The sequence below is a fragment of the Syzygium oleosum genome, unplaced genomic scaffold (genome assembly GCF_021117445.2).
Source record: "Syzygium oleosum isolate NSW1041296 unplaced genomic scaffold, Sole_v2.1 Sole_v2.21, whole genome shotgun sequence".
NCBI lineage: Eukaryota > Viridiplantae > Streptophyta > Magnoliopsida > Myrtales > Myrtaceae > Syzygium > Syzygium oleosum.
In genome coordinates, this window is record NW_026607505.1 from 4,513,931 (window position 1) to 4,526,770 (window position 12,840).

The 12,840-nt window shown below is 40.7% G+C and overlaps 1 protein-coding gene and 1 pseudogene across 1 annotated transcript; one reads left to right on the plus strand and one right to left on the minus strand.

Annotated features, from left to right (window-relative positions):
* The window catches only part of LOC115670978 (ankyrin repeat-containing protein BDA1-like), a 57,099-nt pseudogene that overhangs the window by 5,453 nt on the left and 38,806 nt on the right, over positions 1–12,840 (minus strand).
* Positions 895–2,309, plus strand: LOC130140697 (uncharacterized). The gene is made up of 2 exons (XM_056320774.1): positions 895–1,125; positions 1,738–2,309. The coding sequence occupies exons 1-2, from the start codon at positions 921–923 to the stop codon at positions 2,262–2,264; spliced, it is 732 nt and encodes a 243-aa protein (XP_056176749.1). The 5' UTR covers positions 895–920; the 3' UTR covers positions 2,265–2,309.

The window sequence follows — 12,840 nt, forward strand, 5'->3', positions numbered from 1 at the left end:
TTTGCTTTCTCACAATTGGACTTAAGTTGCGATTTGGTAGAGTTTGGGAGAACTCGAGCTAGGTTAGTTAATTTAATTGACCTAGTAATCCATTAGCCTAAGATCGAAACCCGATTGATTTTTGTTAGGTCGCAACAGCTTGGCGACTCCGCTCGGGAAAACTTGAATTTTTTTAAAAAAAATTTTAAGGAGGACTTAGGCCAAAAATTTTTATGGAAAAATCACTCGATTTGACAAAATTTGATTGAATTCTCATTTTTAGGTGTTAAATGGTTTTGCAGGATGGGAGTTATAAGGGGAATAGTGATTGGCTAACCCATTGTTTTGCAGGTTTGGTGGAATTGTGATTTAATTTTTGCACTATTGAAGCGTTGTTTGCTTATAATTGTTGTGCATGATTTACAGTATTTGCACTACACCACACACAACTTGTGACCGGACTTGGGTCACACCCATAGTTTTAAGATGGTATTTAAATGGTTCTTTAACCTTAGCGGTAAGACTTCGCTAAAGGTTATCCCATTTGGATCCCAAAATTTTTTCAAAAAATGGCTCAAGGGTCGCCCTCATGCACTTGAGGCTACAATGCATGGAGGTTAACCTTGTCGACCGAACCGAGCCGAAGTGATTGGACCCGACTAGTCATGACTATTGTATGCGAGGCTGCGACTAGTCATGATGATTATGCGCGAGGCTGCGACATGTCGTTCCGTTCATCATTTCATTTTGCCAAAGCCTTTAGGATAGATAGATTAAGGTTTAAACTCACGATCCATGTGCATGTCTCTGTGATTGACATTTTCTCCCCAAAGACGGTAATTTCTCGAGCTTTATCTTTGATTATCTTTGATTTTCTTCATCTTATTTTGAGTCGGTCCATGAATTTAGGTTGATTCATTTGGCACGTGGTCTATATAAGAATGGGTCGCCTTAATATCCGTTTCGTGCCTACTCCGAAGCTAGAGCTCAAGAAGTTATGGAGCCAGTTGAAGCCAGATGGTCAGCAGTACGTTCTCAAACGCATTGGATTCATGCTGCCAATCCTGGACATAGATGTTCAGAGCGGGATCATGCAGGCACTCGCTCATTTTTGGTGCCCCGAGACGACCACATTTGTGTTGGGAGGTAAGTTTGAGCTCACACCGACTCTGGAAGAATACAGTTTTGCCATTGGGAAATCGATTGAGTTGGATATAATCGAACCACCCATTAAGGTAGATCTTGTGGTAGTGCTTGTTGAATTTTTGAATTTGACTAAAAAGGAAATTGAAAAAGTGTTAAAGGGTAATTGTCAAGCATGCCCGCTATCTTTTCTTATTGAATGTTTTGAAAATAACTCCGTCCTCATAAGGTCTAAAATTTTTATCTTAGCTTTTTTCGGACTCATCATTTTTCCATTCCGTCAAAACGCTATTGATCCGGTGATAGCCTGGACGGTAAAACTAATATGTGGTGGAGTTAGTTTTATAAACACAATTCTGGCAGAGACCTTCATATCTCTGACACGATTTAAGAAAGGAAAAGATAGAACTTTTCGAGCCCCGATTGAGCTTTTACAAATCTGGCTTTTCTCACACCTCTCTCAATTTGGAGAAAATATGACTATATTTGAAATGAACATGACTGATAACCCTATTTTAAGGTTCAAACAAATACAAGATCAAACTAAGAGCTTGCACTATACACAATGGGTCCATCTGTTCAAGGATCCAAGCTCTAAGATTTTCCTTTAGCAAGCTGTGTGGTTTCGGGAGGTTGAGGCTCGACTATACCATGGCGATCAGAAGCCCGTACCTTTGATGGGCATTTATGGGGCAACCAGCTATCAGCCTCTTCGGGTTACACGTCAATTCCGAGTTCTGCAGGATGTCCCACCTCAACTCAAGCCCAATGAATTTCAAGTCCAATTCGAGAAGGACGAGTCCTACAGAGTCGAGCTTAGGCGTCATTCTGAGGCTTGGCAGAATTGTTCCACTCAGAAGTTGATTTGGCCCGCGGATGAGCCCACCGGAAGGATGAGAAGTCACTTTACCATGGCCCGGTATATTCAACATCATACCATCCTTGCTGAGATATTCCCGAAGATCCCGGTCGTGACAGTACGGCATACCCTTCAGACTCAAATCAAAATCAGTGAAGAAAAGGCGATGAAGGCCAAGGATAAGGCAGATGCTCTGGCTGAAGAGAATGCACGATTACTGCGTGCATTGAAGGCCCATTCGTCTATAGATCACGTGGCCTCTAAAAAGAGGAAGACTATCTGATTTCTAGTTTGGTTTAGGGAGTTTTTCTTTCTTTTTAGGATGGAATGTTAGCTTATATTTGTACTTCATGCTATTGATGTTTTTTGGTAATAAATGTTACTGGACGATCTTTCTAAGAATTCTTTTGAGTCATCTTCCTTTTTGGGCAATTCAATGAGAAACATTAAGCTAAATTTTGGAATCAGTCCAGGTTTTTATTGAATAAAGCAATTCGAAATTTCGGAATTTACTGGATGAATCGGTCTTTCGAAAGAAATTTCGTCTTGAGGGTCTAGAGGATGTCATGAACCGACTCGTTATTCTTACTTGCCGTATTTATTCCACTGTTGCTTTTTGCAGGTAATTTGCCACGGATCCCCTTCATCCTCATAATACCCAATGACAATAACCAACGATTGGAAAAATTTGTCATCTACGGACTAATCTCGAGGCATGCGAAGGGACGGGAATCATGGATCCTCATATATGTGATGCAACCCAATCCGATGACTCAGATGATTCTAATCCGAATGATGAAGAGATACGACGGAACTTGGAAATCCATGAGAAATCTAAGCCTCTGACCGCCGAAGAATCCGTGGTGATCAACCTTGGCGGCACGGAGAATCCTAGAGGGGTGAAGATTGGGGCATGTCTTCCTGAAGATGTGGCCAAACGCTTGACCCAGTTGTTGAAGGATTATCAAGACATCTTTGCCTGGTCTTATGCTGATATGCCGGGTCTCGATCGATCGATTGTCGAACATTGTTTATCGACTGATCCTTCAGTTGAGCCTGTGAAGCAAAGGCCGCGAAGAGTTAAGCTAGAACTGGCAAAGAAGATCAAGGAAGAGATCATGAAGCTTCTTGACGTGGGATTTATTGAGACTACCCAATACTCAGAGTGGGTCGCTAATATAGTCCCAGTGATGAAGAAAGATGGTCGGGTTCGAGTATGTGTTGACTACCGAGATCTGAACAAAGCTAGTCCTAAAGATGATTTTCCACTCCCACACATTGATGTGCTTGTGGACAATACAGTTGGATTCGAACTATTCTCCTTCATGGATGGTTTCTCAGGTTATAATCAGATCTTGATGAATGAGGATGATAAGTTGAAAACAGTATTTACCACTCCTTGGGAGACATTTCATTACAATGTGATGCCCTTCGATCTCAAAAATGCTGGGGCAACTTACCAGCGGGCAATGGTCACGTTGTTCCACGACATGATGCATAATGAGATCAAGGTCTATGTTGACGATATGATTGCAAAAACTCGACATGGAGAAGATCACATAGAAACCTTGACGAAATTATTTGACAGGCTTTGTAAGTTCAAATTGCGCCTCAATCAGGCAAAATGCGTGTTCGGGGCAGCCTCTGACAAACTACTTGGCTTCATTATTAGTAAGAAAGGGATTGAGATTGACCCGTCAAAAGTGAAGGCCATTTGTGAAATAAAATCTCCCTCTTCGGTGAAGGAAGTTCGTAGCTTAATGGGCAGACTAAACTATATTGCCAGATTTATTTCTCAGCTATCTGAGACAGCGAAGCCTTTCTTTAAACTTCTCAAGAAGAATGCGCTGGTTAGATGGGATGAAGAGTGTGAACTGGCGTTCGACAAGATTAAGCACTACTTGATGAATCCGCCAGTGCTTGTTCCACCAATGCCGAGGCAACCTCTAATCCTGTACCTTACAATCCACAGTGAATCCTTAGGTGCCATGCTTGCTCAGAAAAGTGAAGAGGATGGAAAGGAGCGTGCGATTTATTATTTGAGTAAGAAATTCACCGCCTCTGAGATGAATTATTCCGAAGCAGAAAGAACGTGCGCAGCATTGGTTTGGGTACTACACAGATTGAGGCAATACACTTTGCACTATCAGATATTGCTTGTGATAGAGTGTGATCCCATCAAATACTTGCTCAATCAACCCGCTTTGGTTGGAAAACTGGCAAAATGGCAGATTCTCATCTCAGAATTTAATGTTCAATTCGTGTCTCAGAAATCAGTCAAAGGACGAGTAATTGCTGATGTCTTGGCTGAAAATCCTGGGAAAAATGAGGATCTGGATCCGTTAGAAGATAGAGTCATGCCAATTGATGAGTATGTATGGACCATGTATTTTGATGGAGCCGTAAACTTGTCAGGATCAAGTATCGGGGCAGTTTTAATATCTCAAGGCGGACAGCATTATCCGGTCGCAGCGAAATTGATATTTCCTTGTACGAACAATATCGCCGAATATGAAGCATGCATCCTCGGGTTACAAGCTGCAATTGAAATGGGAGTAGCTCGACTTAAGGTGTTCGGGGATTCAACCCTCATTATTCTTCAGACCGTTGGTAAATGGCAAACTAGAGATGCCAAGTTACAGCCTTATCACGTCTATCTGGAGGAGTTGGTGGAAGAGTTTGAAGACATTTCGTTTGAATACTTGCCAAGGACTCAAAACAGTTTTGCCGATGCTCTGGCTACGTTATCGGCAATGCTACGAGTGACAAGTGGTTTAGAAGTTGAACCTTTGAAGATAGAGGACTTACAGAAATCGGCTTATTGTATGGCCTTGACAGAGGTGCCCGACGGCAAGCCGTGGTATCATGATATCAAGGCATATCTTCAAACACAGGAATTTCCTGAGAGAAGTACCGCATCTGACCAAAAATATATCAAGAAAATGGCGTCGAAGTTCTTCTTGAGCGGAGAATGCTTATACAAGCGGTCTTATGATTCGGTTTTATTAAGGTGTGTTGATTCAACCGAGGCTGTTCATTTGATGCTAGAAGTACATGAGGGAGTATGTGGTCCACACATGAATGGTCATATGCTAGTAAGGAAGATAATGAGGATGGGTTATTACTGGCTCACTTTAGAGAGTGATTGCATTCAGCATGTCCGGAGTTGTCACAAATGCCAGATCCATGGTGACAAGATTAAAACTCCTCCGAATGAATTGCATTAAATGTTTGAACCATGGCCATTTTCTATGTGGGGCATTGATGTGATTGGCCCAATTAATCCTAAAGCGTCAAATGGACATCGGTTTATCCTGGTCGCTATCGATTATTTTTCGAAGTGGATCGAAGCTATGTCCTATACAACAGTGACGGCCCGGAATATGGTGAAGTTCATTCGTCGAGACATCATTGTTCGATATGGTGCACCTGAGACCATAATTACTGACAATGGATCGAATCTAAATAATAAATTGGTGGATGATCTGTTCAAGGAGTTCAAGATCAATCATCTGAATTCCTCTCCATATCGTCTGCAGATGAACGGAGCGGTCGAAGCAGCCAACAAGAATATCAAGAAAATCTTGGCTAAAACAGCTAAGAACTATCGTGATTGGCATGAGAGATTACCTTTTGCACTTATGGCATATCGGACTTCTATCCGGACATCTACAGGGGCAACACCATATTCTCTTGTGTACGGTATGGAAGCAGTTCTACCTGTTGAGGTTCAAATTCCTTCGTTACGTATTTTTTCACAGGTACAATTGTCAGAAGCAGATTGGATCCAGCAGAGGTTGGACCAGTTGAACATGATTGATGAAATAAGGTTTAGAGCTCTATGTCATGGCCAGTGCTACCAACAACGAGTTGCTAAATCTTTCAACAAGAAAGTCAAGCCTCGAAATTTTCAGATAGGTGACCTTGTCCTGCGGAAGTTATTGCCGATAGTTCCTCTTGCAGGAGGAAAATTCGCCCCAAATTATGGCGGCCCGTACATTGTGAAGAAAGTCCTTCCAGGAGGTGCTTTGATTTTGGCCGAGATGAATGGTCGTGTTTTTTCTAGTCCAGTTAATTCTAATTCTGTAAAGAAGTATTACACTTGATTTGTACTCATTCTGACTTTGTTTCTATCAAGTTTCAAGTTGAATTTCATGAATCAATTTATGTTATCAAGTTTTGTTTGAGGAAGGCTTTTGATTTGGTAATCTGTTTCTGTCCTAATGAAGCGATCATATTGCATGAGAGACTTCAAGATGACGAAAAGTAAGACATTTCCATACATGTTCTGAATAATAATCCCTAGTGCGAGTTGAGTGAAAATTCCGTGCTGACAAGGTAAAGGATTATCTGACGAAAAGTAGGACGATCAAAATGATGAGAGGCATTCATTTCCTCTATCTAAATACTACAGGTTATCATTTGCTTAACCCCTTTGAACGAAGTTTCATTTCTTACCCTGTCAGAAACAACCCCATACCGGGGCAATTTATTACAAAGTTCAAAATGGTTAGAATTTTCTTGCTTTCACTTGCATCAATCTTCAAGTATATTTATTGCATGCAAGTTTTGTGTTAGCTCGAGTGCCTTAGATATGACGAAGAGCATTTCTTTCTATATCCCTACACATTATACCCTTTGCATACCCAATTTGAGCGGTGAATTCATTTCAATCCGATTGGTGATCATTCTGGTGATAAACAAATGAAATCATCTCAAAGCAAGTTCAAGGTGACTTGAGGCAAATGGGAGTTAGAAAGAAAATTCATCAGAAATGACGCAAAAGGACTCCATTAAATTGAAGTTCTCTCTCTTGGAAAAATCTCTCGAAAAGAAAATCTCTCTAAAAAAAAAGAGAGAGAGAGAAAAAGGAAGGAAAGAAAAGCTTCAGCAAGAACTGAGTCGACATACAAGATCAGTCTTCAAGGAAAAGACCATTTGAAGATTCATTTGTGGAGCAATTGCTAGAGATAGGTCAATGGTACCAGTAGCATAATTGGATGATCACCAATCTCCTTGTTCATAATACCCCCCCTTTGATGAAATAAGCCATTCATTTCAAGCCTACCCGAACCTACGTTACAACCCTTACCGAAGTCTCTTCAGAATAGGGCACTTGAGTTAACGTAGAGTTTCAAATGCTTATAAATGTTGCTCGAAGAAGTGCGAGCAAGATTTTTCTATCTTATTTTTGCAGCATTCCTGACTTGTAAACCCGGAGCAGCTGGTGATATCAATTCTTTCAATAGCCTCGACTCGAAGAGTCCCTTTTGCTAAGCCATTGACCAAACCCACGTTTTAGTCCTTATAAAGACCTCTCAGATTGGTCAAGTCATACTGATTTTGAGAATATCCGAACCCTTGTCAAGCACGATGAAGAGAGTGATTCTTATACCCACATCAAAGGTCGGGTCAAAAGCCTTTCATTGAGAGTGAGTAGAAAGTCCTTTCTGATTAAAGGTCTCTCATTTAATGTGATCAAATTGTCAAAAGGACGAAATGGTTGTTCTTATTGATAAATTCCCCAGTGAAGCTTGGCAATGCAAGCAGATTCATGAATTATGTTTTCTCTGCCCCTGCGCATGTGTTGTTTTAACCTTTTCTCAGGTAAAAACAGGTGCAATGCAATTGGCTTTGCCATTTTTATAACACAAGAAAAAATCAGGTACGTCTACTAATTATTCTTCATTGTTTTTCTTTTCCCAGAATGTGAAATTATCTCTCTCATATGTTTACCAAGTGGAACAGGTGACATATATCTTGGTGTTGCTAAGTGGAGTACGAAGCACACCCCATCCCATTTTATGTTGCCAAGTGGAGTATGCGGTAGCATAATTTCTCATTTGAAGTTGCCAAGTGGAGTACGTGGCAGCATAATTTCTCATTTGGTGTTGCCAAGTGGAGTACGCGGCACACCCCATTTTATGTTGCCAAGTGGAGTACGCGGTAGCATAATTTCTCATTTGATGTTGTCAAGTGGAGTACGTGACATCATAATTTCTCATTTTATATTGTCAAGTGGAGTACGCGACAGCATAATTTCTCATTTGGTGTTACCAAGTGGAATACGCGGCGGCATAATTTCTCATTTGATGTTGCCAAGTGGAGTACGCGGCGGCACGGTTTCTCATTTGGTGTTGCTAAGTGGAGTATGCGGCACACCCCATTTCATGTTCATCCAATGGAAGAGGTGACATGATCCTTTTCGTGATTGCCCAGTGGTATAGGCAACACATCCCATTCTTTCTTCATATCATGCGGTATTTCGCATCTGTAGGAAACTACAGGTAACAGATAGGCAATCCAGTACCTCAAAAACCTTACTTCCAGTTGACTAGAAGTTTGGAGATCAAGGGAATTGAAAGCATTATAAAGCATTCCGTCACTCGGACGCTTTTTGTGCGATCCGTATCTAAGGCTCTCTCACCGCTTCGCACGAAGTGAGAAGCCTTAGCATACGTTCCTTATTGTTTGCATATCATGCATCATTACATTTAAAAAAAAATCATTCATTATTTTGCATAGTTTAAATTTAGGTCTCAGTCTTTGAGCGAAACCTCTACGAGCTTCCACTCAAAGAGGGGCAGCTGTTGACACCTAAATTTCGGCGCATCATTTAGTGGTTAATTGCATAGAAAATTAGGGATTAAATTTTAACCCCTAAACAAAAATATTAAAATTGCATAGCATATAGTTTAGGTTCATATAGATTAATTGCATTCCGCATCGGATTGGCGGTGGTAAGCGAGCTTAAAATTCATCACGTAAATCGAGCTCGGGCACCGAACGAGACTCGGCTCACTCGAAAAGCATAGGCCGAAAATCACACGCAAAAGGGCTTGGTTGTCTTAATTTGAGCTTAAATTAGCCCATTATGCTTAATTAAAGAAAAGCCCAAATTAATTCAGCCCACTTACAATTAAATTAAAGCCTAAGTCTAAGCCCATTAGGACTAGGAAGCCCGGTTAATTAACCTAGGGTTGCGATATAAATATGTCATTATGCATCATAATCAAAGAGGGGCTCTCATAATTTTAAGAACACAATTCTTGAGAGCACGAGAGACACACGTGAGCGAGAGCAAGAGTAAGAGAGAAAAAGTTTCTGTTCTTCCCGCAGCTTCTGAAGGTCGGCATTGATTGAAGCACAAATTTTTCTTGGTCAAAGGCAATACACGAGACAGAAGAGAAAAGTCAGGAAAAAACGTGAGAAAGAAAGAAAGTGGGAGGGAGAGGACGGCTACCACTTTACTGTAGATGGCCATTATACACACATGAGAAGAGAGATCATGAGTGGGAACCGAGGGAGACATTGAGGTGTCCTTGAAGATTGAAGATCCCACTGGTAATCCTTCCGACGAGCGTCAACCACTCAAGCGAATCCCTAAGGCGGCCACGAGTGCACCAGTGGGTCTCTGCACCTAGCATAGGCGAGCTTCTGACGATCTCTCCAGTCTCCGTTGCTGCTCCTGGTGTTCAGTCCAACAGATCTAGCAACTCAGTCTCCTCTCAACGAGCACCTCTCCTCACTGCCGTCCGAGCTGCTCCCATCGTGCCAACCATCGCCGCGCCGCTGCCTCTACCGCGCCGTTGCCCCGGAGACGCCGACGCCGCTCGTTGCACCGCCGCTGTCCACGCAGCGCTGCACCGCTGCCTGGAGACACCCGCCACGCCGCTGTCCCCGCCGTGTCACCACCGCGAGTCGCCGCCGCTGCCGACATCGCGCCGCCGCTGCCGACGCACCGCCGGTCACCATCCCGATCCGCAATCTCGATCTGCTGCAAATTCAAATTAGGAAAGAAATCTGCAAATCAGGTAATTATCTTATCCCGATTTGATTTGAATATTTTGTTGCCTAATTTGTGCTTATTGATATCTAATTTTGCATATTCAAGTAATAAGCATATTTCAATTAGGATTTATTTCTTTTTTTTGAAATCTTGGATATCTGATCTTATCAAATTTGGATAGAATTTAGAATTTTCAAGATCCTTTGAATATATCCAAGATATTTGAGATATTTAAATTTTTTCAAGATGTGATCGATTAGGAAAATTTCCTAATCCGCAACCGCACACGTGAAAATAAATCTATCTATCATGCTTTAGATAGAGTTATTTCCATAGCGGGTATTTCAAATTTTAGGATTGATCTGTCAGGCTTCGGATCGAAACTTAATTCGAAAGATTTAGCGGTTATATGTTTTTACTAGATTTTAATGTCGAATTTCGATAAAAATAAATACCAAAAAGATTACTCTAGAATAGGTTAATTTCTTTAGTTTAAAATTGCCTGTTTAGATAATTGACATTTTAATTCCGAATTTCATTAAAGAAAAATACAAAAAAATTAATATGCCCGTCGTTAGAAATAGGTCACGTCGTCGCATGACATATAGTTTGCATGTTAGGTTGCATTAACGCATGTCAATTTTTTGCACGTCATTACATATAGGTTAGCTTCCATTTAAATAAAAGAAAATCAAAAAGAAATTTCTGCACCTTTGAACTTTAAGTCAGAATCTTTTCAAAATTGTTAAATTGAATATTTTTCCTGAAATTGGTATCGAAAGGGCGTTAAGGAATTTAGCGTAACCAAGTCCCCGAATCTATAATTTCTGGTTCGTAGAAATAAAATAGTACTCCCGCTATTTTATTTAGTTTTCTAATCAACCTACCCTAAATGATTAGTGGCGACTCCCATTGAAAATATTTGCATGCTCACAATTGGACTTAAGTTGCGATTTGGTAGAGTTTGTGAGAACTCGAGCTAGGTTAGTTAATTTAATTGACCTAGTAATCCATTAGCCTAAGATCGAAACCCGATTGATTTTTGTTAGGTCGCGACATTGCTCAATGTTCAAGTTGATCATCCAAGGTGCTTGAAGAGTTGTGTTGAAGATACTCCTTGGCTTTGGCACTTGAGATTTGGCCATTTGAATTTTGGTAGCTTAAAAACTTTGGCGAATGAAGATATGGTGTATGGGTTGCCCAAAATCAATCATCCCAACCAACTGTGTGAAGGATGTCTTTTTGGCAAACAAGCTAGAAAAAGTTTTCCTAGGGAGGCCACTTCAAGAGCATCGAAACCACTCCAACTTGTTCACGCCGATGTGTGCGGACCCATCAAACCATCCTCACATGGTAAAGCCAATTATTTCCTACTCTTTATTGATGATTATTCTCGCAAAACTTGGGTCTATTTTTTGAAAGCTAAAAATGAAGTTTTTGGAGCATTCCAAAAATTCAAGACCCTTGTTGAGAAAGAAAGTGGCTATTATATTAAAGCATTAAGGACTGATCGAGGTGGAGAATTCACTTCCGGGGAATTTGAAATTTTTTGTGACACCAATGAGATTTGTCATTTCTTGACTGTTCCAAGGTCTCCACAGCAAAATGGTGTCGTAGAGCAGAAGAACAGAACCATTCTCAACATGGTCTGAAGCATGCTTAGAAGCAAAAAGATGCCAAAGGAATTTTGGGCCGAGGCCGTTGCATGTGCGGTATATTTGTCCAACCTATCTTCTTCAAGAAGTGTTCATGCCATGACACCTCAAGAAACATGGAGTGGTAAGAAACCTAGTGTTTCTCACTTACGTGTTTTTGGAAGTATTGTTTATATTCATATTCCAGATGAGAAGAGATCTAAACTTGATGAAAAAAGTGAGAAGTTTGTCTTCATCGGCTATGATCCTAAATCTAAAGGCTACAAGTTCTACAATCCTTCCAATGGGAAGATCGTGATTAGTAGAGATGCAGAGTTTGATGAAAATGCCTCATGGGTTTGGAATGTTGCTGAAAATGATGAATATGTCATTTGTCCTTTACAAGAGGGAGAATCAAGCCAAAGAACACATCAAGATGTTATTACTCCACCTCCATCTCCTACTTCTCAAGGTTCCCATGATAGCTCATCTGAAGAGCCGGTGCGCAAAAGGAATCTTATCAACATATATGAAGAAATGGAAGTTGTTGATACTCCAAGTTTATTTTGTTTCTTTGTTGACATTGAACCATTAAACTTTGAAGAAGCGGTGCAGGATGCAAAATGGAGAGATGCAATGGAGCAAGAGATTCAAGCAATTCAGAAGAATGGCACATGGGAAGTAGCGACCCTTCCTAAAGGACAAAAGGCAATTGGCGTAAAATGGGTGTATAAAGTGAAGAAAAATGCCGATGGAAAAGTGGAAAGAAACAAAGCAAGACTCGTTGCGAAAGGCTACAGTCAGAAGCATGGCATTGACTATGATGAGGTATTTTTGCCCCTCTAGCTCGTTTGGAAACTATTCGTTTGATTATTTCCTTGGCAGCTCAAAATAAATGGAAAATTTATCAAATGGATGTTAAGTCCGCTTTCTTGAATGGCTATCTTGAGGAAGAAGTGTATGTTCAGCAACCTTTGGGCTATGTTGTCAAAGGACATGAAGATAAGGTTTTGAAGTTGAAGAAGGCTTTGTATGGATTAAAGCAAGCACCAAGGGCTTGGTATAGTCGCATTGACAAATATTTTCAAGATCATGGATTCATCAAGTGTCCACATGAGTATGCTCTATATGTCAAAGAAGATCAAGCTGGAGGTTTTATGCTCGTATGTTTGTATGCCGACGATTTGATCTTCACCGGCAACAATGTAAAAATGTTTGAAGAATTTAAGAAGGTGATGGCTCAAGAGTTCAAGATGACCAATATTGGGCTTATGTCGTATTATCTTGGAATTGAGGTGAAGCACGTTGATGGTGGTATCTACATTTCTCAAGAAGCTTATGCAAAGAAAATTCTTGAGAAATTCAAAATGGAGAAATGTAAGCCGATGAGCACTCCCATCGAATGTGGAGCAAAGATGTCAAGGTTTGATGAAAGT